This window comes from Diceros bicornis, chromosome 28 (genome assembly GCF_020826845.1).
Source record: "Diceros bicornis minor isolate mBicDic1 chromosome 28, mDicBic1.mat.cur, whole genome shotgun sequence".
NCBI classification, from domain to species: domain Eukaryota; kingdom Metazoa; phylum Chordata; class Mammalia; order Perissodactyla; family Rhinocerotidae; genus Diceros; species Diceros bicornis.
The window spans coordinates 15,305,827-15,328,573 of NC_080767.1; the positions used below are offsets into that span (position 1 = coordinate 15,305,827).

The 22,747-nt window shown below is 36.9% G+C and overlaps 1 protein-coding gene across 1 annotated transcript in view; it reads left to right on the plus strand.

Moving 5' to 3' along the window:
- Nucleotides 1-22,747, plus strand: part of TMEM38B (transmembrane protein 38B) — a 53,973-nt gene that overhangs the window by 22,021 nt on the left and 9,205 nt on the right. The window contains exons 3-5 of the mRNA XM_058523713.1: nucleotides 4,330-4,514; nucleotides 5,636-5,723; nucleotides 9,759-9,876. Of these exons, the coding sequence (XP_058379696.1) occupies nucleotides 4,330-4,514; nucleotides 5,636-5,723; nucleotides 9,759-9,876 (391 nt within the window). The remainder of the gene's footprint in view (nucleotides 1-4,329; nucleotides 4,515-5,635; nucleotides 5,724-9,758; nucleotides 9,877-22,747) is intronic.

Genomic DNA, 22,747 nt, shown 5'->3' on the forward strand with positions numbered 1-22,747 from the left:
CATTATAAAACAACAACAATAGCACTGATGTAGTATTTACTGTGTTCCAGACACTTTTCTAAGTGCTTTACATATGTTATTTCACTTAAACCTCACAAGAACCCTGTAAGGTAGATGCTATTTTATTCTCGTTTAACAGATGATGTCACCGAGGCAAGAAGGGTTAAATATCTTCCCCAAGGTATCACAGATATCTGGTGGTTGGAGCCAGGATTCAAACCTAGGCTATCTAATCCTTTAGTCTGCTCTTATGCAGTGTATTGTTTTGGACTCTGGAAATACAAACATTGTCTCTGTTCTCACAGACCCTTAAGTATAAAAAATGCTTGCTTAAAGACATATATATTTTACTATATTCCTTTTCAAGGTTTTAATGTTGAGAACAAATTTGTAATCTTTGCTTTCTTTGATTTTAATTTGAGAGATAAAATGATGTTTGGAATGTACTTTAATCTCTAGCAAGCTAAACTAAGGGATTCTGTGAATGCACTTATTGGAAAGGTCATCTTGAGTGCAATAGTTCATAGTGCTCACATCTGGAGATTAGCACCATCTACTGGCAAAGGGAAACAGTAACTTGGTATATATCATGGTATAGTATTGTTTGGAAGACAGCATACACTTTCATAAGATTTTTCTTTTTGAAAACTGTTTTGGGGGAGATAAATATTTTGTAATTTTTCTATGTATTGATTTTTGTGTGCCAGTTTGTTTTCCTTAAACTTCCAAGTAGCAATTATTATTTATTGCACATTTGCATAAGTGACTTATGCAAAATACATTTTTTGCAAAAATGCAAAAAAGACTGCATTTTTATGAGGAAAAATACAAGAAAAGCTATAGTTTTATAGGTCTGTCATTCTGCAATAGTCTTTTTCAAAGCAGATACGTAAATTTATTAATTTGTTAGAGTAATAAGAGTAAGAGCAAAGCTGTCATATTGGACTAATATGAACTATATTTAGTTTATTGTTCTGTTTTGGCTTAGTTAAGTAATACTATCTTTGATAGAGAAGTAGAATTAATAGTAGAGTGAAAACAGAGTTCTCAGTGACTAACCGTAGGAAGCTTCTCTCTGCTCAACTCTTGATATTAACCTAAATTCTACTTTCGTCTTTCCTACTTAAACTGGTTTAGCTTTCATTTGTCAGTGGCCTAGCATCCTGTTTGTATCTTGTTTTAGATTAACTTCTAGTATTTTGCACTATTCTCTGTCATTTTTTTCTCTCCATTAACCTAACTGACTTAAAAATGTATAAGAAATCGTCTTCTCATTCCATTTCTTTTCCAATATGTCTCATTTCTTCTTCTTTTCTGATATGTTTTCTTTAAGCATTTTGTAAGTTAAAAGTTCCTTAGGAGTGGCAATTTTAGTTAAAGGTGAAATTCTAGTCTTTACAGGAGGAAGGACATGATGATTGCTTAATGATGATTCCTTAAAGGAGTTTAAAAAAGCTAACTTGTGTTATAAGCACGAATGGTTGTTTAGGGAGCCATTGGTCTGATATGTTTACTTGTAAGTTTACTGAGCACAATAAACAATTATTCTTTTGCCCTGTGACTATTTAACACTTGAACCAAGAACTGTTTTCTGTTTAAAATGTTTGCTTATTATAGGTATGCTTTAGAAATTTCTGATTAGGGCCAGCCCCGTGGCTTAGCGGTTAAGTGTGCGCGCTCCGCTGCTGGCGGCCCGGGTTCGGATCCCGGGCGCGCACCGATGCACCGCTTCTCCCGCCATGCTGAGGCCGCGTCCCACATACAGCAACTACAAGAATGTGCAGCTATGGCATACAACTGTCTACGGGGGCTTTGGGGGGAAAAAATAAATAAATAAAATCTAAAAAAAAAAAAAAACACTACAGAAAGTAGCATAAAAAAAAAAAGTGGATATGGAGCCAGGCTTCCTGCGTTAAAAAAAAAAAAAAATTTCTGATTAAATAGAATAAAGACTTAATTATTGAAAAATAGCAGTAATTATAAACTTTACACTGTATACCGTAATGTCACATAGTTGAATATAAAAAGTCTAAGATTGCTCTTGTACTGGTATAAGTTTTTAACTCATGTTGAAGATAGTCTCGGTGTAGAGAATGAAAATGGGATCATTTTGTTTTTTTTGTTTCTTTGAGTATTTTTACTTTTGAGCATTCATTACTGCTCGAGTGAAACCAAATCCTCCTTTTTTAATCTAATCTCCAGTGGATACTGAAATGTTTTTATTTTATTTAAAATACATTTTAAAATTACTTATTTAAGTGTAACTCTTTTTTTCCCCAATACCTAATTGACTTCCTGGAAATTTGGTGTATATTTAAAGAGAGAAGCGTATAGAGGCTTTCAAAATATTATGTGAACATGTAAAATTTTTAAATCATACCAGTCGTTTTCAAAAAGCTTTTTACTACTCTCAGATTACTTATTTATTATTTATTTCTTTTTTTTTGAGGAAGATTAGCCTTGAGCTAACATCTGTTGCCAATCCTCCTCTTTTTTGCTGAGGAAGATTGGCCCTGGGCTAACGTCTGTGCCCATCTTCCTCTACTTTATATGGGATGCCACCACAGCATGGCTTGACAAGCTATGCGACAGTCCGCACCCAGGATCCGAACCTGTGACCCCCGGTCTGCCGAAGCGGAGCATGCAAACTTAACCACTACGCCACCGGGCTGGCCCCTCAGATAATTTATTTTTTCTCTCGAACTCTTTAATTATCAACTGATTCTTTTTTTTTTTTTTTTGTGAGGAAGATCAGCCCTGTGCTAACATCTGCCAATCCTCCTCTTTTTTTTGCTGAGGAAGACTGGCCCTGGGCTAACATCCATGCCCATCTTCCTCCACTTTATATGGGATGCTGCCACAGCATGGCTTGCCAAGTGGTGCGTCAGTGTGCGCCGGGATCCGAACTGGCGAACCCCGGGCCGCTGCAGCGGAGTGTGCGCACTTCACCGCTTGCACCACCGGGCTGGCCCCATCAACTGATTCTTTGATTTGGTATATTTTGCAATTTGCCTCCAGATTAACTGCTAATAAATCATTTAATTCAGGGCTACTTCTCATCATGCTGAGTTTTAGGTGAAGGGGTAACAAGATGAATGGTTCCTACCATCTAAGGACTATTAAAATTTATTATGAGCATTGCAGCCTTTATATATTATAAAGAAAAATGTATAAAGAGCTATGTTGGGGCATAAGAACCAATTGTTTTAGTTGCACAGAGCCATCAGAATTCAGTGTGAACTGAGAATATTGACTAAAACAAAACTCCCAAAGTCAATGTATATGGTAGTATTTGAGTGGGACCTTGAAGAATAGGAGGGAATTGGTAAGTGGAGATGAAGAAGAAAGAGTGCTTCAGGCTAAACAAACCATTGCAGCTTGTATTGGGTCTCTGAAGCGCTATTTTGGCAAATAGATTTCGTATTCCATGAATACTTTTGGGAGTTCTGACTTTATGAATCATGAATTGCAGTAAGATTAACAACTTCTTTTTGAAGAGATGTAATATTTCTTTCATGCAGTGTATTCCATATCACTTCATTAGGAAGAAAATATATTCTGCTTTAAGCACAAAATTGTCTGCCAGAGAGTATTTTAGGAATGGGGAAGAAAAAGTAGTGTATTTTCCAATTAACACTACTGTTAAACTCTTTGAACAGATGCTTAGAACAAATGAGGCTTCAAAAAATAATTCACCTGAGGAGTGAATTATTATTAAACTAATATCACAATTTAATTGGGTAAAACTTAAGCTTACTCAACTAAATTGAAAAACAAGCTTCATATTCTTTCAGCTGTATGAAAATATGTTTTTCCTTAACACAATCTGTCTCCTTGAGAGCTATGACCTTTGTATAGGTTGCAGTTTATGTGCTGCACAAAGGGGCACAGATGAAGATGTAAGTGGGGTTGAAATGCAGCTCTTGCTCAGCTATCAAGGGCCCTTTTTTAATTCCTTTTCCCAGAGGACAAAGACACTCTAGCTAGAGAAGTCCCTACCTTGGAAGTGATTATATATTTTGCTAGTGGATTCAGCACTTAGCTTTTAGAACAGTATAGGCACAAATTAGGAACTCAGTAAATACTTTTTGCATATATAGAGTGTTCAGAAGTTCAAAATTTACATTCGCCTTTGATCATGACTTTTATGTGCTTCACAAGATTTAAAAAAATTGACCCAATCTGTAGTCTTCTTGAAGTCAAATTTCATATTTATATGGATAATTCCATTTGTTGTGTTTGCCAAATTGTGATTGCTGATATGCTGGATTTTTATTTTTGTTTTTCTGATTTCATTTTTATATTAAAATATTTAAATTTTAATTTCAGGTATATTATATTTTTTTGCCCATATGACCTAGTTTCCCAGGGCTATTCTTTCCTACCTGTTGAACTCTTGGCTGCTGGAATGAAGGAAGTGACCAGAACTTGGAAAATAGTAGGTGGAGTCACACATGCTGATAGCTATTACAAAAATGGCTGGATAGTCATGATAGCTGTTGGATGGGCCCGAGGTAATGTGAACAATATATATTCATAAATATTCTGTTACTGGTGTACTGCGACTACCAAACAATTCTCTAATTACATTACTGGAGACTGCATACTTTAATGATAGAGTCTTTTTGGAAAATGGAAGCCTTGTTTCTGTTGGCTGGTAAAGTTAATTCAAAACTAGCACTTTTCAGGGGCCGGCCCAGTGGTGTAGTGGTTAAGTTTGCTGGTTCGGATCCTGGGCATGGACCTACACACCGCTCATCAAGCCATGCTGATGCGGCATCCCACATAGAGCAACATAGATGTACAACTATGACATACACCTATCTTCTGGGGCTTTAGAGAGAAAAAAGGAAAAAAGGAGGAAGATTGGCAACAGATGTTAGCTCAGGGCCAGTCTTCCTCAAAACAAAAAAGATTAATTTAACAAAAAAAAACAAAGAAGAAACAACTAGCACTTTTCATTAGTGTTAGTCATCAGCCATTATTTTGAGCCTGACTGTCTTATAAAATTTTTACGATTGGCTTGATCAGCAGCCCTAGAACCAGAGGGTTTCATTGTTTATTGAGGTGTAGTGCCACTATAGATAAAACAAGTTTACATAAGAAATTATGTGGTGTATATAAATAAAAAAACATTGCTCTGTTTTCTTCTGTGTTTTTGTCATCCTGAATAACTAGAAATAATAAATATGATTGATTATGGGTTCATGTTCACTCTCTATCACTTACGTTTATTGTTGAGTTCTTTTGTATGTTCTTTTGTATGTAAATTGAACAAATTTCTCTAATCTCTTGTTATAGTATACTGCACCTAAAACTAATACCAGAGAAGGAAATGATAAAGTAGAGGATTTTATTTTTTGGCTATGAAACGTCTAGCCACATCTCTGTGCCTGAGGTCCCAATTTTAACCTTAATTAAGGTATAATAGACAGTTGCCATGCTGGTGAAAGGGAAGAATTGCAATTGTTTCAGTATCGTAAATGTATGAGGCAACTTTTTTCTTCTTCCCAAGAGTTACATTTTCGGGATCTTCTTTGACATTTTAAGTCAGGAGATAGAATTTTGGCTTCGTTTAAAATATTTTCTCTAGAAAATTTGAATAAATATTCTTGTTTTATTATCTTATTTTTAGGTGCAGGTGGTAGCGTTATCACGAGTTTTGAGCAGTTGGTAAAAGGAAGTTGGAAACCAGAAGCTGATCAGTGGCTGAAGATGTCCTAGTGAGTTGGTATAAACTATACTGAGATCCAAGCTTTTTATCCCGAGATCTTCCCAAATTTCTTTTTAAGAACATTTTGGGGACTCAAGTGTGAATGAAATATAGCTGGAAAAATAAATAGTAATGACAATGGGAAGAGAACCAGGAAACTTATTCTTTCAAAAAGTGTGCTCTCTCAAATGTAGTTTTTCAAATAAATATTGACTTCTTTCTCTTTGGGTTTCTTCTCTTAGAAAATAAAACCAAACGAAAACTTCTGGATTGTCGTAGAATTGTGGGAAGAGTGTATTTATGGAGAGAGAACTACATAGGAACAGACTGCTCTGGATGGAAATGAAGTAGTTATAGGCTCTTGAAATTTTTCTTAATGACTACATCACGCAGATTTCAAATTATACATAGTTCTGGTGGTAAAATGTCAAGCTTATGGGAACAAATCAATACATTATTATAAAGCCCTGTTAGTTGCTTCAAAAATGAGAGTTGAGCTTAATTACATATAAAAATAAGAAAAAGTTTAGAGGAAATAACTCACTGTGTACTTGTACAATGCAGACTACCTTTTGCATCCATTTAAGAGAATCTGATCATTAGATGTTCTTTAAAGACACTGACTCAATCTTAAATAAGTCACAAATGTATCCCTGATGCACCTGAAAATGAAATAGAGAAATAGAGTTACGATTTCCACAATTAAAGAAGGAAAGGACTTAGAGAACAGTGGCCATAAGCAAGGTGAGGAAAGACCTTACGTGAAAATAAGTTTATTGGAATGAATTAAAACTGAAGGTTGAGAAGCAGTATGAATGGTGAAGTATATGTTTGTGTGAACTAACAAATTCCAGGATATTTAACTTGGAAAGTATGCCTTAAAGCTTGAATGAGGTAGTTTAGAAATAGAACACAGAAGGCTTTGACTGATAATAAGTTATAAATAAAGCATTAGTGATATTCAAGGAAAATTTTTCTCATTTTGAGTGTATACCTTGAAATGTATATTCCATAAAACATTTCTTGGGGCTTTTATAACCAAACTCAAATTGTGTTTCTCCTCTGTTTAAAACCTTGCAGTAACTCCCCGAGATGGTCTATAAGACCCTCCAAGATCTGCCTCTCCGTCACACCCTATTTGCTATGACTTCATCTCTTACTATTCTCTCCCTTGCTCACTGCTCTCTATCTTTGAACAAGCCCGGTGTGGTCTGGTTTAACACTAGCTTTTCTCTCTGCCTAGAATCTTTTTCCTCAGGTGGCAACTGCCTTACATCCTTTGCTCAAAGCTTACCTTGTTAATTAGGACTACTCTGCTTAAAATTGCAACACTTCCCTCTATTTTTCTTTTTTTCCCCCACAGCATTTATCGTATTCTATAATTTACTTATTCATTAGGTTTATTTTCTTCTCCTCTTGGCTTTGCCCCACCCTTCAAAGAATACAAGATGCCAAGGATAAGGATTATTGTCTTTTTTGATTGCTCTTGTATCCCAAGCACCTACCATATATTAGACACCTGATACGTATTAGATGAATGAATGAATGATCAACAATTGGTCAGGCAAGATAGATCATTGGTACATTATGATAGTTTGTGTATGTGTGTATGTATGTAAGTTTTCATTTACTTATTACCAAATACTTCTGCATAGTAGAGAAAGCCTGTATGGTCTTAGACAATATGTATATTATGATAAACAGAATATTGGTAGAAATATGAACATTAAAGGTTCTGGTGAGTGCTCAGAAGGAAATGAGAAACATGATATTGGAAACTGGAGAAGAGGTGATATATAGTGGCAGAAAACTTAGCTGAATTGTGCGCTACAGTTATGTGGAAAGCATAACTTGTAAGCAATAAACTTGGATTTTTAGCTGAGGAGATTTTGGAGCAAAGTGTTGAAGATCTGGACTGGTTTCTTGTTGCGTATAGTAAAGTGTGAGAGGCAAGAGTTGAATTTAGCAGATAACTGCTAAGCAAAGAAACAAAGACTTGATTTGGGAAATTCTCAGCTTATCTAGATTGCAAAAGATGATAAAATTAGGAGATTCATTTTTAGGAAAACCTGCTATGGAGAGAAGGTCAAGGGTGTGGCTGGGCAGCTTTTGCTAGTGTTAAACAGATTAGGTGTATGACTCATGGATCCATTCAGCAATCACAGCAGACGCCAGGAATAGAGATGAGATTATACCGGGAAGATATGTGGAGAACCATATTGACTAATGGCATGGATCCCTGTGTCATACACAGGAGGCCCACAAGGTTTTTGAAAATGTTATATCAGCAGAAACACTACTGGCTTGGACTGAAAGGGACAGAGACAAGATGAAATAAAAGAAGGCTGTCAGACTCCCAAAATTCTATAGGCAGGAAACAGGCTGATAGAACTGCTCCGCTGCAAATGAGTAACTACCTTTCAAGGAAAAGGAAGAATGACTTTCAGCTGGGAACCACGGGCCTAGTGGCCTGAGGCCAGGCCCACAGGCTGGAGTCGCAGGTGCAAAGGCCAGAGCCGTGAGTGCAGGGATTGGAGCTGCAGACTCAGAGGATGGAGCCTGAAGCCACAGAGGATTATTCCCAGGTCTTGAAACCTAATGGAATTTGCCCTGCTGGATTTTGAAATTGCATAGGATCAGTGACCCCTTACTTCCTTCCAGTTCTTCTGTTTGGAATGGGAATGTCTGCAACTGTTATCCTATGCCTATTCCACTGTTGCATTTTGGAAGCACATAAGCTTATTTTCTAGTTTCACAGGAAACTAAAAATGCCCTGCTCCAATTTATTGTCTACAAAATCTTTGCTCCTCAGATTCAGTGCTTCTGAATTTATGTTTGAAGAAAATGCAATCCAAAAAGGAATATGAGTATGCTAAGAAGATGCCCATGATGAGGCACTATTGTGCAGAAACCAAACTCTATTAGAAACAAAGAGTAGCAAAATGACATTAAGACAAACCTAATACATTTGTTTTTTTATCTCATCCTTTTAAAATGTCAATTTGGTGTACATTTTATAATACAGTTGTGCATGTATATAATTTATAAACTAATTGATAAACACATATTAGGGAGTGTCTTTTTTACCAATAAGGATGTGCAGTCAAAAAGTTTAGATACCGCTGTTCCAAAACATGAATATTGCCCAATCTTATTGTTAAGCGAGGTCCAAACCCCCTTGCCCAAGACTAACTCTGTTTTGAACTCAATCCTTACCTTGCAATAATTAAATAAATAATTTTCATAAAATGGCTTATCTGGGCTTTTAGATTTTGTCATATTTTGCAATGTGGCATTCTAAGACTTTATCATTTTTTTTTTCTAGTTGTAAGCATAAAGAGCTAGATAATGATCTGTTACTGAGATACACTTTATGTGGCAAATATATAGTATAAAAATAATACTTCTTATTTGTAGATTAATATCTTATTATAGACTTTAAAATTTCAGCATTAATTTATTAAGATACTAGCTATTGCTAATATTCTGTGCTGGAGTTAGCTAACTAATATGCTGGAGCTGGCTCATACTGCTTTATGAGAGCTGATTTTGTGTATCTCTTCTCCATTCCACACAGCAGCCTGAGATTGGCTGTGATGGGAGTATTTACGCGATGGATATGGGAAAATACTACAAGTCAGGGCTTTCTTTTCCTTCTCCCACCCCACCCAAGGAGCTTATTTAGTACTGTAAAGTTTCTCAGGACTAATCTGCTTTTTCTAAATCATGCTGTGGAACATGGGACTTCCAAATCCTTTGTGAAAAAGTATTATATGGTCACATACATTTCAGAAATATTGCATATAGAAATGTACTCTTTATCGGAGAGTCACAATATATATGAACATTCTAAAGTCTCTGATACTTTATGCTGTAAAGAAAGATATTTAACTTTATATAACTTAGCACTTCTAAAACTTTATCATAGAACTCATTTTTGTCTATTAATATCTTGTTAAATTAATATTTTGCAGAGTGATCTTTGAGGTATATAGAGATAGATCATGTTTATTACTTGCTAACTTAAAATGTGTTCTATTTTCAGCCCTGCCAAGGTAACCCTGCTGGGATCAGTTATCTTCACATTCCAGCACACCAAGCATCTGGCAATATCAAGGCATAATCTTATGTTCGTTTATACCATGTTTCTTGTGGCCACAAAGGTAAGAGTTCAAAGTAGCTATAAATCAGTATTACAAGTTCTGTATAACCAGAATTCTGCTTACTAGGCAAGTAATAGGAACATTTATTTTTTGTTGTTGTTATAGTCCAAAAAGATAAATTTGGGGGCCTTTATTTCACTTAGTATAATGTTTTTGAGGTTCATCCCTGTTGTAGTATGTATCAGTAAGTTATTCCTTTTTATTGCCAAATAATTTTACATTGTATGGGTATACCACATTTTATTTATTCATTGGTTGATGAATATTTGGGTTGTTTTACTTTTTGGCTAATATGAATAATGAGCTATGAACATTCACGTACAAGTTTTTTTTGTGGATGTATGTTTCATTTCTCTTGAGTATATCATATGGGAATGGAATTACTAGATCATATAGTAATTCTATGTTTAACTTTTTGAGGGGCTAGCAGACTGTTTTCCAAAGTGGCTTCATCATTTTGCATTTCCACCAGCAATGTATAAGAATTCTCATTTCACCACACCATCACCAAGGCTTGTCTTTTTTATTAGAGCCATCCTAGTGTGTGTGAAGTGTCATCTTGTGATTTTGATTTACATTTCCCTAATGACTAATGATTTTGGAGCATCTTTTCATATGCTCGTTGGCCATTTGTAATCTTTGGAGAAATGTCTATTCAGATCATTTGCCCATTTTTAATTGTGTCATTTGTCTTTTTAATGTTGAGTTGTAAGAATTCTTTATATATTCTGGATACTAGACCCTTATTAGTTTTCTGATTTGCAAATGTTTTTTCCCATTCTGTGGGTCATCTTTTCACTTTCTTGGTAGTGTCTTTGGAAGCACAAAATTTTTAAATTTTGTTAAAGTCCAATTTACCTATTTTCTCCTTTGTTGTGTATGCTTTTGGTGTCATATCTAAGAAATCATGGCCAAATCCAGGGTCAAACAGATTACCTCTATGGTTTTTTTCTAAGAGTTTTATAGTTTTAGCTCTTTTATTTAGCTGTATGATCTGTTTTGAGTCAATTTTTGTGTATGGTATGAGGAAGGGTTGAACGTCATTCTTTTACATGTGGATATCTAGTTGTCCTAGCATTATTTATTGAAAAGACTATTCTTTACCTCATTGAACTGTCTTGGTACCCTTGTCGAAAATCAGTTGACTGTAAATGTGAGGGTTTTTTTCCTGGATTCTTACTTTTTTTTTTTTTAATGATATTTTAATTTTCTTTCTTTTTTTTTTTTTTTTGTGAGGGAGATCAGCCCTGAGCTAACATCCATACCAATCCTCTTTTTGCTGAGGAAGACTGGCCCTGGGCTAACATCTGTGCCCATCTTCCTCCACTTTATATGGGACGCCGCCACAGCGTGGCCTGACAAGCAGCGCATCGGTGTGCGCCAGGGATCCAAACCTGGGCTGCCAGCAGCAGAGCATGCGCACTTAACTGCTAGGCCACGGGGCCGCCCCTGGATTCTCACTTTTATTCCATTCATCTATATGCTTATTCTTATGCTCGTACTACACTGTCTTAATTATTTTAGCTTTGTAGTTAGTTTTGAAGTTGAGAAATGTGAGTCCTCTGAGTTTGTGCTTCTTTCTAAGGATTGTTTTCACCATTCTGGGTCACTTGAATTTCCGTATGAATTTTACGTTTAACGCGACAATTTCTCCACAGAAGTCCAGTTCATATTTTCATAGGGATTGCATTGAATATGCAGATCAGTTTGGGAGTATTGTCATCCTAACAATATTAAAACTTGCAATCCATCAACATAGATGTCTTTCCATTTATTTAGGTCGTCTTTAATATTTTATTAACAATGTTTTCAGTGTACAAGTCTTACACTTCTTTTGTTAAATTTATTCCTAAGTATTTTATTCTTTTTGATGCTATAGTAAATGGAATTGCTTTTTAATTTCGTTTTCAGGTTGTACATTGCAAATATGTAGATACAAAATTGATTTTTGTACATTGATCTTGTATACTGTAACCTTTCTGAACTTGTTTATTATCTCTAATAGATTTTTGTGTATGTGTGTGGATTCCTTAGGATTTTCTGTATTTAAGATCATGTCATCTGCAAATAGAGGTAGTTTTACTTCTTCCTTTCCAATCTGCATGTCTTTTATCTAATTTTCTTGCCCAAGTGCCCTCTCTAGAACATCCAGTACAATGTCAAATAAATAGACTGAACATCCTTGTCTTCTTCCTGATCTTAGGGAGAAGGCACTCAGTCTTTCACTATTAAGTATGACAGTAACTGTAGGTCTTTCATAGATGTCCTTTGTCAGATTGAGGAAGTTAGTTCCCTTCTATTCTTAGTTTTTTGAGTATTTTTATCATGAGGGAGTGTTGAGAGCTGTATGATAAGTTTCTATCTTTAAAGAAAATGAACATGTATTGTGGGTTTAGTAAGAATAAGTAGTATAGGTATCTGTTAAATTTTTGAATTACAAGGATCAGTTTTTGTTTAAGGCCTAATTTGTGGAATAAAAATGATAATTTTCTTACAATTATTGCTGGACATATAGTTCTTTATTATAACACCTAAACTTAAACACCATATCGCAATGTGATAATAACATACAATATTGAACTTTTCTAATCATGTTCCCCAACATTTTCCTAATTATCCACCAACTTCTAAATAGAATATTTATTTTTAACTCATTTGTTTGCTCAAATTTCCTTTAGATTTATACTGATTTTTTTTTTTTTTTTTTTTTGGTGAGGAAGATTAGCCCTGATCTAACATCTGTTGCCAATCCTCCTCCTTTTGCTGAGAAAGATTGGCCCTGGGCTAACATCCGTGCCCATCTTCCTCTACTTTATGTGCGGGACGCCTGCCACAGCATGGTGTGATAAGCAGTGTGGATGTCCGTGCCCAGGATCTGAACCTATGAACCCCAGGCCACCGAAGTGGAGTGCGTGAACTTAACCACTACATCACTGGGCCGGCCCCCTGTACTGATTTTTAAGCCACTTGTCATTTGTTTCTGAATAGCCACCGTAGTTTTTCATTTCTTAGATATAAAAAAGTGAATTGACAGAATATGCAGAGAAAGATTTGGCAGTAATTATTTTTTTTTTTACTTTGCTCTTTCATTTTCTGTATTATTTATATAGTCAGGAAATTTACATTGTGTGTTTGTTTTGGATAATAATCCAATGTTTTGGCATATATAAAGATGCTAATAATATTTCTTTTTTCAAAGAGAGTATCTCCCCCAAAGTAAGACGAGCACATGGATAACTATAATACAAGCATAAAAATAGTGAATTCTATAAAAGAAACAGAAAGTAAATGCCCCCTAGCGTTGTTCAACCTCTAGTATCTCTTGTCATCTCAACCGACTAGAATCTGCTCCATGGTAAGCCTCAGATAGTCTCACTCTTGACATGTGCAGCCTAGCCCTAAGCCAAGGACTTGTGGCACCATCACATATAGACATTTGGAGTCTCCTCCCCCGCCCCCCACACCTGCCCGGCTTCCTCCTTTCTGATACCCTGCCCTGCAGATTCCAGTTTAGCTGCAGTTTAGCTGCACCTGATGTCAATCTCTGCCCCCTCGGTTTCAGTTCTAGCTCTCTGTTCTCTGCTTGAGAAATTGTTCTAAGGCAAAAATGAGGGTAAATGTGGGGATCACTTCATCGGTTCCCCTTTTCTTGTGGATCAGTCTTATGTTATCTGTTGTCTAATATCTGAAAATAGTTGCCTAATGTATTTTGTCAAATTTATGGTTTTTATGCCTGGAGTGCTAGTCCAGAGGCAGTTATTCTGTTATAGCCAAGGAAGAAGTTCCTGTATTCTTTCTTGATCAATCTTGTCAGAGGTTTATTGTTCTGTAGTTAATCTTTTCAGAGGACCAACTTTTGGTTTTGTTGTTTTTCTCAATCATATTGTTTTACATTGCTTTGTCACACATCACATGTTTTGATGTGTATGTTTTTATTGTCATTCAGTTTAAATTCCTCCTAATTTATGTTACAGTTTCTTCTTTGACATAGAAATGTTTATAAGTGTGTTTTAAAATTTCAAGCATTTAAAAAATCTTTTTTAGGGCCGGCCCCATGGCTTAGCGGTTAAGTGCACGCGCTCCGCTGCTGGCGGCCCGGGTTCGGATCCCGGGTGTGCACCGACGCACCGCTTCTCTGGCCACGCTGAGGCCGCGTCCCACATACAGCAACTAGAAGGATGTGCAACTATGACATACAACTATCTACTGGGGCTTTGGGGGAAAATAAATAAACAAATAAACAAATAAAATTATAAAAAATCTTTTTTAAAAATGCTTTCTACTTTAACTGCATTTTGAACAATTATGTGGTCTGTATGTTATTCTTTGGTGTTTGTTGAGACTTCATTTCTGTACTAGTATTAATGAGACTTTGTAATTATTATTTGTATGTGTGAAAATAAATATATTCATTATTTTGGAGGTATAGAGCGTCTACATATATCTACATATATGCTTGTTCATTATGTTTCAAATATAGCATACTAATTTTTTCCTTATCTGATCTATTTTCTCCTTCCTGAGAGAAGTATCCTCCTCTTCTTCTTATCTCTTTCCTTCCCTCCTTTCCTCTTATCCTCCTTTCTTTTCTTTCGTTCTTCCAGAGCTCAGGCAAGCTGAACATTCACTGAATGTTCAGCCCTTGTGGGGTCCCAGTTTCATTCAAGAAGGACTCAGTTCTACTTTTCCAATTCTCACAAGTCCTGTGTGATTGTTAAAACCCAAGTCTTGGAGGAAAGAATTATGTTCCAATAAGACTTGATATGGGGGAAAGCACATGGGCTTTGGAATCAGATGTTGAAATCTAGGCTTCACAATTTTGAGCAAGTCGTTTATGTTTCTCAAACTAGAGTTATCTGTATCCCAAGGGATATATGGCTTTTGGCACTGGCTATATGAAGTCACATTATAAGTGTGATGCATTATATACTATTGGTTGATCTTGATGTTAATTAGTTAGAAACATTTTAAAGTTAAACAGGAACATATTATAGGATAGAATTCAAAATTCACATTTTTAAAAGATAAGATAAAATATGACATTTTATATTTGGCATGTCTTTGACTGGGGCTATGCCAAATTCACTTTCTTTCATCAGAGATGATTTGAGAAAAGTTTTGAGAAGCACGAATTATTTTTTGGCTCCTCATTGTAAGGAGTTATTGTTAAATAAAGCAGAGGGAGACTTGAGTGGTCAAGAATGATTAAAACTGAAAAGAGGCTGTTGGATTTTGAAATGAAGAGGTATTTGGTGACCTTGGTAGAAGCAGTTTCAGTAGACTGGTAGAGAATAGAAAAATGGTGGTAATAGACTGAGGTGAATATGAGGAAGTGAAGACAGAGTATAAACTATTTTAAAGGGATTTGGAGAGAAAATAAATAGAAACAACTTGAGAGAGCAGTTTGGCAATATTTGACAAAGTTGAAGATTCTCATATCTTGTGACCTAGTAATTCTATTTCTAGGTATAACCTATAACAATCTCCCAAGGTGTGATACAGAGCTCAACTCCATCAGGATCTCTTTTAAAAAATGTTTTAGCAAAGTAGCATTTAATATTCCTTTACAAAAAACTTAGGAACGAACTCCTTTAAAACTTTTTAAAAATCAACTTTATTGAAGTATAATTTACGTACAATAAGATACACTCATTCTAAGAGTACATTTTGATGAATTTTGACAAATTTGTACACCTGTGTAACCACTACCACAATCAACATATGGAACGTTTTCATTATTTCAAAAAGTTCCTTGTGCATTACTCCAGTAAATCACAAATACCACCCATAGCTCCAGGGTAGTGCTTAGCCACTTTCTACCACTACAGATTAATCTTTTCTCAAGTTTCATGTAAGTGGAATTATATAGTATGTATCTTCTGTGTCTGGTTTCTTTCGCTCAGCGTAATATTTTTGAGATTTACCCATGTTGTTGCATATTCCTTTTTTTTCGTGAGGAAGGTTGTCACTGAGCTAACATCTGTGCCAGTCTTCCTCTATTTTGTATATGGGACACTGCCACAGCATGGCTTGATAAGTGGTGTGTAGGTCCACGCCCGGGATCCGAACCTGCAAACCCCGGGCTGCTGAAGCAGAGCACGTGAACTTAATCACCATGCCGCCGGGCCAGTCCCTGCATATTCCTTTTTATTGCTAAGTACCATTATATACCACAATTTGTTTATCCAATTACCTGTTGATGGATTTTGGATTGTTTCCAGCTTTTAATTATTTAAATAAGGGTATTATGAATAAAGCTGCCATGAACACATATACTTTGTGTGGACATATATTTTCATTTTTCTCAGATAAATAACTAGGAGTGGAATTGCTGGGTCATGTGGAAAGCATATGTTTAACTTTTAAGAAACTGACATGCTGTTTTCCAAAATGATTGTACCCACCAGCATTCCCACCAGCAATGTATGAGAGTTCCAGGTATCCTACATCCTTGCTAATGTTTGGTATTGTCAGTCTGTTTAACCTGAGTCATTTTATAGGTAGTGGTATCTACCTGTAATAGATAGGTATCTGTCTGTAGTGGTGTATCTCATTGTAGTTTTATTTTGTGTTTCTCTGATGATTAGAGATTTGAGTATCTTTTAATGTGCTTTCTGGCCATTTATATGTCATCTTTGGGCATTTTGGGATTGCAGTGAATCTATAGATGGCTTTAGAGAGTATGGACATCTTAACTATGTTAATTCTTCCAATCGAAGAGCACAGAATATCTTTCCATTTCTTTGTGTCTTCTTCAATTTCTTTCAGCAATGTTTTATAGTTTTCGGTGTACAGAACTTCACCTCTTTGGTTAAGTTTATTCCTAGGTATTTTATTCTTTTTGTTGCAATTGTAAATGGGATGGTATTCTTAATTTCTCTTTCTGCTACTTCGTTGTTAGTGTATAGAAAGGCAACTGATTTTTGTATGTTGATATTGTATCCTGCAACTTTACCATGTTCGTTTATTACTTCTAAAAGTTTTCTGGTGGATTCTTTAGGGTTTTCTATATATAAAATCATGTTATCTGCAAATAGTGACAGTTTCACTTCTTCCTTTCCAATTTGGATCCCTTTTCTTTCTTTCTCTTGCCTGATTGCTCTGGCTAGGACTTCCAGTACTATGTTAAATAGGAGTGGTGAGAGTGAGCATCCTTCTCTGGTTCCTGTTCTTAGAGGGATAGCTTTCAGTTTTTCACCATTGAAGATAATATTAGCCGTGGGTTTCTCATATATGGTCTTTATTATGTTGAGGTACTTTCCTTCTATACCCATTTTATTCAGAGTTTTTATCATAAATGGATGCTGTATCTTGTCAAATGCTTTCTCTGCATCTATTGAGATGATCATGTGATTTTTATTCTTCATTTTATTAATGTGGTGTATCACGTTGATTGATTTGCGAATGTTAAACCATCCCTGCATACCTGGAATAAATCCCACTTGATCATGGTGTATAATCTTTTTAACGTATTGTTGTATGTGATTTGCTAGTATTTTATTGAGGATTTTTGCATCGATGTTCATCAGTGATATTGGCCTGTAGTTTTTTTTGTGTTGTCCTTGTCTGGTTTTGGTATAAGGGTAATGTCGGCTTCATAGAATAAGTTAGGGAGCTTCCCCCTCTCCTCAATTATTTGGAAGTTTGAGAAGGATAGGTATTAAGTCTTCTTTGCATGTTTGGTAGAATTCACCAGGGAAGCCGTCTGGTCCTGGACTTTTATTTTTGGGGAGGTTTTTGATTACTGTTTTGATCTCCTTACTTGTGATTGGTCTATTCAAATTCTCTACTTCTTCTTGATCCAGTTTTGGAAGGTTGTGTGATTCTAAGAATTTATCCATTTCTTCCAGATTGTCGAATTGGTTGGCATATAGCTTTTCATAGTATTTTCTTATAATCTTTTGTATTCCTGAGGCATCTGTTGTAATTTCTCCTCTTTCATTTCTGATTTTACTTATTTGTGCCTTCTTTCTTTTTTTCTTGGTGAGTCTAGCTAAAGGTTTGTCAATTTTGTTTATCTTTTCAAAGAACCAGCTCTTGGTTTTATTAATTTTTTCTATTGTTTTTTTGGTCTCTATTTCATTTATTTCTGCTTTGATTTTTATTATTTCCCTTGTTCTACTGATTTTGGGCTTTGTTTGTTCTGTTTCCAGTTCCTTTAGGTGCATTGTTAGATTGTTTATTTGAGATTTTTCTTGTTTGTTGAGATAGGCCTGTATTGCTATAAACTTCCCTCTTAGAACCGCTTTTGCTGTATCCCATAAATTCTGGCATGTCGTATTTTCATTTTCATTTATCTCCAGGTATTTTTTGATTTCTTCGTTGACCCAGTCGTTGTTCAGTAGCATTTTGTTTAATCTCCACGTATTTGTGGATTTTCTGATTTTCTTCCTATAGTTGATTTCTAGTTTCATACCGTTGTGGTCAGAAAAGATGCTTGGTATTATTTCAATCTTCTTAAATTTATGGAGACTTGTGGCCTAATATGTGATCAATCCTGGAGAATGTTCCATGTGCATTTGAAAAGAACGTGTATTCTTTGGTTTTTGGATGGAATGCTCTGTATATATCTACTAGGTCCATCTGTTCTAGTGCATCATTTAAGGCCAATGTTTCCTTATTGATCTTCTGTTTGGATGATCTATCCGTTGGTGTAAGTGGAGTGTTAAAGTCCCCTACTATTATTGTGTTACTGTCTATTTCTGTTTTTATGTCTGTTAATAATTGCTTTATTTATTTAGGTGCACCTACATTGGGTGCGTAGATATTTACAAGTGTTATATCCTCTTGTTGGATTGTTCCCTTGATCATTATGTAATGACCTTCTTTGTCTCTTTTTCCAGTTTTTGTTTTATTTATTTATTTTTAAAGATTTTATTTATTTATTTTTTCCCCCCGAAGCCCCAGTAGCTAGTTGTATGTCATAGCTGCACATCCTTCTAGTTGCTGTATGTGGGACACGGCCTCAGCATGGCCGGAGAAGCAGTGCGTCTGTGCGTGCCCGGGATCCAAACCTGCGCCGCCAGCAGCGGAGCGCGCACACCGAACCGCTAAGCCACGGGGCCGGCCCGACAGTTTTTGTTTTAAAGTCTATTTTGTCTGATATGAGTACTGCTACCCCAGCTTTCTTTTCATTGCCATTTGCGTGGAGTATCTTTTTCCATCCCTTCACTTTCAGTTTGTGAGTGTCTTTAGGTCTGAAGTGTGTCTCTTGTATGCAGCATATATATGGGTCTTGTTTTTTAATCTAATCAGCCACCCTATGCCTTTTAATTGGAGCATTTAGTCCAGTGACGTTTAAAGTAGCTATTGATATGTATGTACTTACTGCCATTTTTTAACTTTTTTTTCTCAGTGTTTTAGTAGTCCTTCTCTGTTCCTTACTTCTTCTATACAGAATTGATGGTCTCTTTAGTTTGACCTCTGTCTGAACGTTCTACTCTTTAACTCCCCTCCTCCCTCCTTTTATGTTTTTGATATCATATCTAACCTCTTTTTTGTGCATTTGTATCCATTACCCTCTTATCATGGAAGGAGATAATTTTTCCTATTTGTGGTCTTCTCTTTTCTCCTTAAATCAGTCCCTTTAACATTTCTTGTAGCACTGGTTTCTTGGTGACAAACTCCCTTAATTTTTGCTTGTCTGGGAAATTTTTGATCTCTCCTTCCGTTTTGAATGATAACCTTGCTGGGTAGAGTATTCCTGGCTGTAAGTTTTTTCCTTTTAGCACTTTAAATATATCATGCCATTCTCTTCTAGCCTGTAAGGTTTCTGCTGAGAAGTCAGCTGATAGCCTTATGGGGTTTCCTTTGTATGTAACTTGACTTTCTCTTGCGGCTTTTAGGATTCGCTCTTTATCTTTAATTCTGGACATTTTGATTATGATGTGTCTTGGTGTGGGCCTCTTTGGGTTTATCTTGTTTGGGGCTCTCTGTGCTTCCTGTACCTGGATGTCTGCTTTCTTCCTTAGGTTAGGGAAGTTTTCATCTATTATTTCTTGAAATAGATTCTCTGCCTCTTTGTCTCACTCTTCTCCTTCCGGGACACCCATAATACGGATGTTAGTGCGCTTGATGTTGTCCCAGAGGTCCCTTAAACTGTCCTCACTGTTTTTAATTCTTTTCTCTTTTACCTGTTCAGCTTGGGTAATTTCTTCTCGTCTTTCTTCCAGCTCACAGATCCGTTCTTCTGTATCCTCTACTCTCCTTTTGAGTCTCTCTAGTGAATTTTTCATTTCCAGTATTGTATTCTTCATTTCTGACTGGTTCTTTTTTATATCTTCCATTTCTTTGTTGACATTCTCACTGAGTTCATCTATTCTTCTCCCCAGATCAGTGAGCATCCTTAACACTCTTAGTTTGAACTCTCTGTCAGGTAGGTTGCTCATTTCTGTTTCACTTAGTTCCTTTTCTGGGGTTTTGTCCTGTTCCCTTACTTGGAATGTATTCCTTTACCTCCTCATTTTGCCTCTTTCCCGGTTCTTGTGACTACATATTAGGTAGGTCAGCTACGTCTCCTGCTCTTGGGTAGGTGACCTTATGTAAGTGATGGCTAAGGAGTCCTGCAGTGTGCTTCCCTCGGTTCTCAATGTTCTAGGGGTGACCCCTATGTGGGCTACGTGTGTCCTTCTGTTGTGGCCTGTTTGCTCTCCCTGTAGGTGCCCAGGGAGGCCGAGTTATGCTCCTGGCCAGCTGTTGTAATGCTCAGCTGCTTGTAGTTGTTGTGGGCCCTTCAGTCTCTTTATCAGGTGTGGGGAGCCCCAGCACAGTTGGCTGCAAGATCTAATACCACATTTGTGTTGCAGTCTTTCTTTTAAGTGAGTAGGCCCCCAACGTGGCAGGTTGTTACTCAGGGCCTTACAATTGCTATAAGCCTCCAGCCTTTAAGTCTCTTGTCAGCTCTCTAAGGATTGCAGCTGGGTGGGTCTGGCCTAAGGCACGGGAGCACCCAATTGTTTCAGGCTTTGGAAGGTGGGGCAAACCCCCTATGTGGGTCTTTGAGAAGCACAAGTCTTTTGCAGCTGACAAGCCCTGCGGCCTACAGGTCCACATACACAGTCAACACAGTCCTGCCCCGTGTGCGCACCCCGACCTCCCGAAGTGGACCCAGTCTCTCCACGGCGGGAGCCCCACACACTCCACCACCGCCCCACACTCTCCACCCGCCCCTTGTGCACGCCCTGCCCCACAGAAGTGGGCTCAGTTGCCAGGCTGCAGAGAATCCAGTCCCCAATCTATCTATGCAGGCCCACAAGTTGCCTGAGGGCTTGTTGTTGTGTTGGGCCAGTCTCTAGGTTGGGCTACCTGCCCTGGCTTAGTTGGATTAAATCGGTGTTCTAGCGGGTGGGGCAGACCCTGGGCTACCAGGCCCCAGGGAGAACTCCAATGGCGTCTGTGTCAGCACACCCACACCAGGCCACAACAATGGCCGCCACCAATGTCCCAGTCCCTGGAGAGGTCTCACCTCTCACCGAGATGCACACAGGGCCTATTAGGTGAGTCTCTTTTCACCAAAGCACTGTGCACCTTTCTTTCTGGTGATTTTAGGTTGCTTTCTCAAATGGGTGAGTTTGCGCCTGGGCTCTTTAAGACCCGATTTTAATGTCTTTGTGAACCAGCTTTTCTGGGGGTACTCCCCAGTGTTTTAGTAGCAGGCAAAGTCAGATATTATGCCACTTGTCTCGATTGTGCTGGGTCCACAAAATGCCCACAGCAGGGGCGCTCCCCGGCTCAGGGCCCCGTGCTTCCAGGGAGGGCTGCGTACCTGTGGGCTGCTCCCGGGTGGTCGTGAAGCTGGCGGCTTGTGAAGGCGGCGTTTTTCCTCTCCAGAAGGGAGTTTCTCCCTCTTCTACCTCAACTAGGATTGTCCTTTGTTGCAGGAGTTCCTCTTACCCAGTTTTCAGTTCTGTCTCAGGGTTAATTTTTCCACGAGTAGTTGTAAATTGTCTGTGTCCGCGGGAGGAGGAGGTGAGTTCAGAGTCTGCCTATGCTGCCATCTTGACTTCTCCCTCAAATGAAGTTATTCTAGCACTATTTGTTGAAAAGATTATCCTTTCCCTCATTGAATTATCTTGGCACTTTTGTTGAAAATCTGTTGACCTTACATGTGTGCGTCTATTTCTGAACTATATTCTGTTCCATTGATTTATGTGTCTATCCTTAGCCAATACCAAACTGTCTTTATAACTATAACTCTATAGTAAGTCTTGAAATCAAATAGCATAAGTATTTCAACTTTGTTCTTTTTCAAGATTTCTTTGGATATTCTAGGTCTTTTACATTTCTATTAAAATATTATAATCAAAGTGTTAACTTTCTACCAAAAAATAGGCTTCTGGGATTGTGATTGAGATTGTATTGTATCTATAGATCCATTTGGGAGAAATGACATCTTAAGAATACTGAGCCTACCAATCCATGAATGTGTTATGTCTCTCTCTTTATTTAGGTCTTTTAAAATTTCTCATAGTAATGTGTTGCAATTTTCATTGTTTTACATAGATTTTGTTAAATTTCAGTTTATTATAGTTAATATTTTTGGATGCCTTTATAAATAGTAATTTAAAAATTTTCAGTTTTGAACTTTACATTGCTTATATGTAGATTTACTGTTGATTCTTATATACTGTTCTTGTGTCCTGTGGCCTTGCTAAATTTACCTATTGTTTCTCGTATCTTTTGTCTAGATTTTTTAGCATTGTCTACATACATGATCTTTTTGTCTATAATAAATAATAAAGATGGTTTTACTTTTTCCTTTTTAATATGGATGCTATTTATTTTTATTTTTTTGCCTTATTTTCCTGGCTAGAACCTCCAGTACAATGATGAATAGAAATGGCAAGAGTGGACATCTTTGTCTTATTCCTAA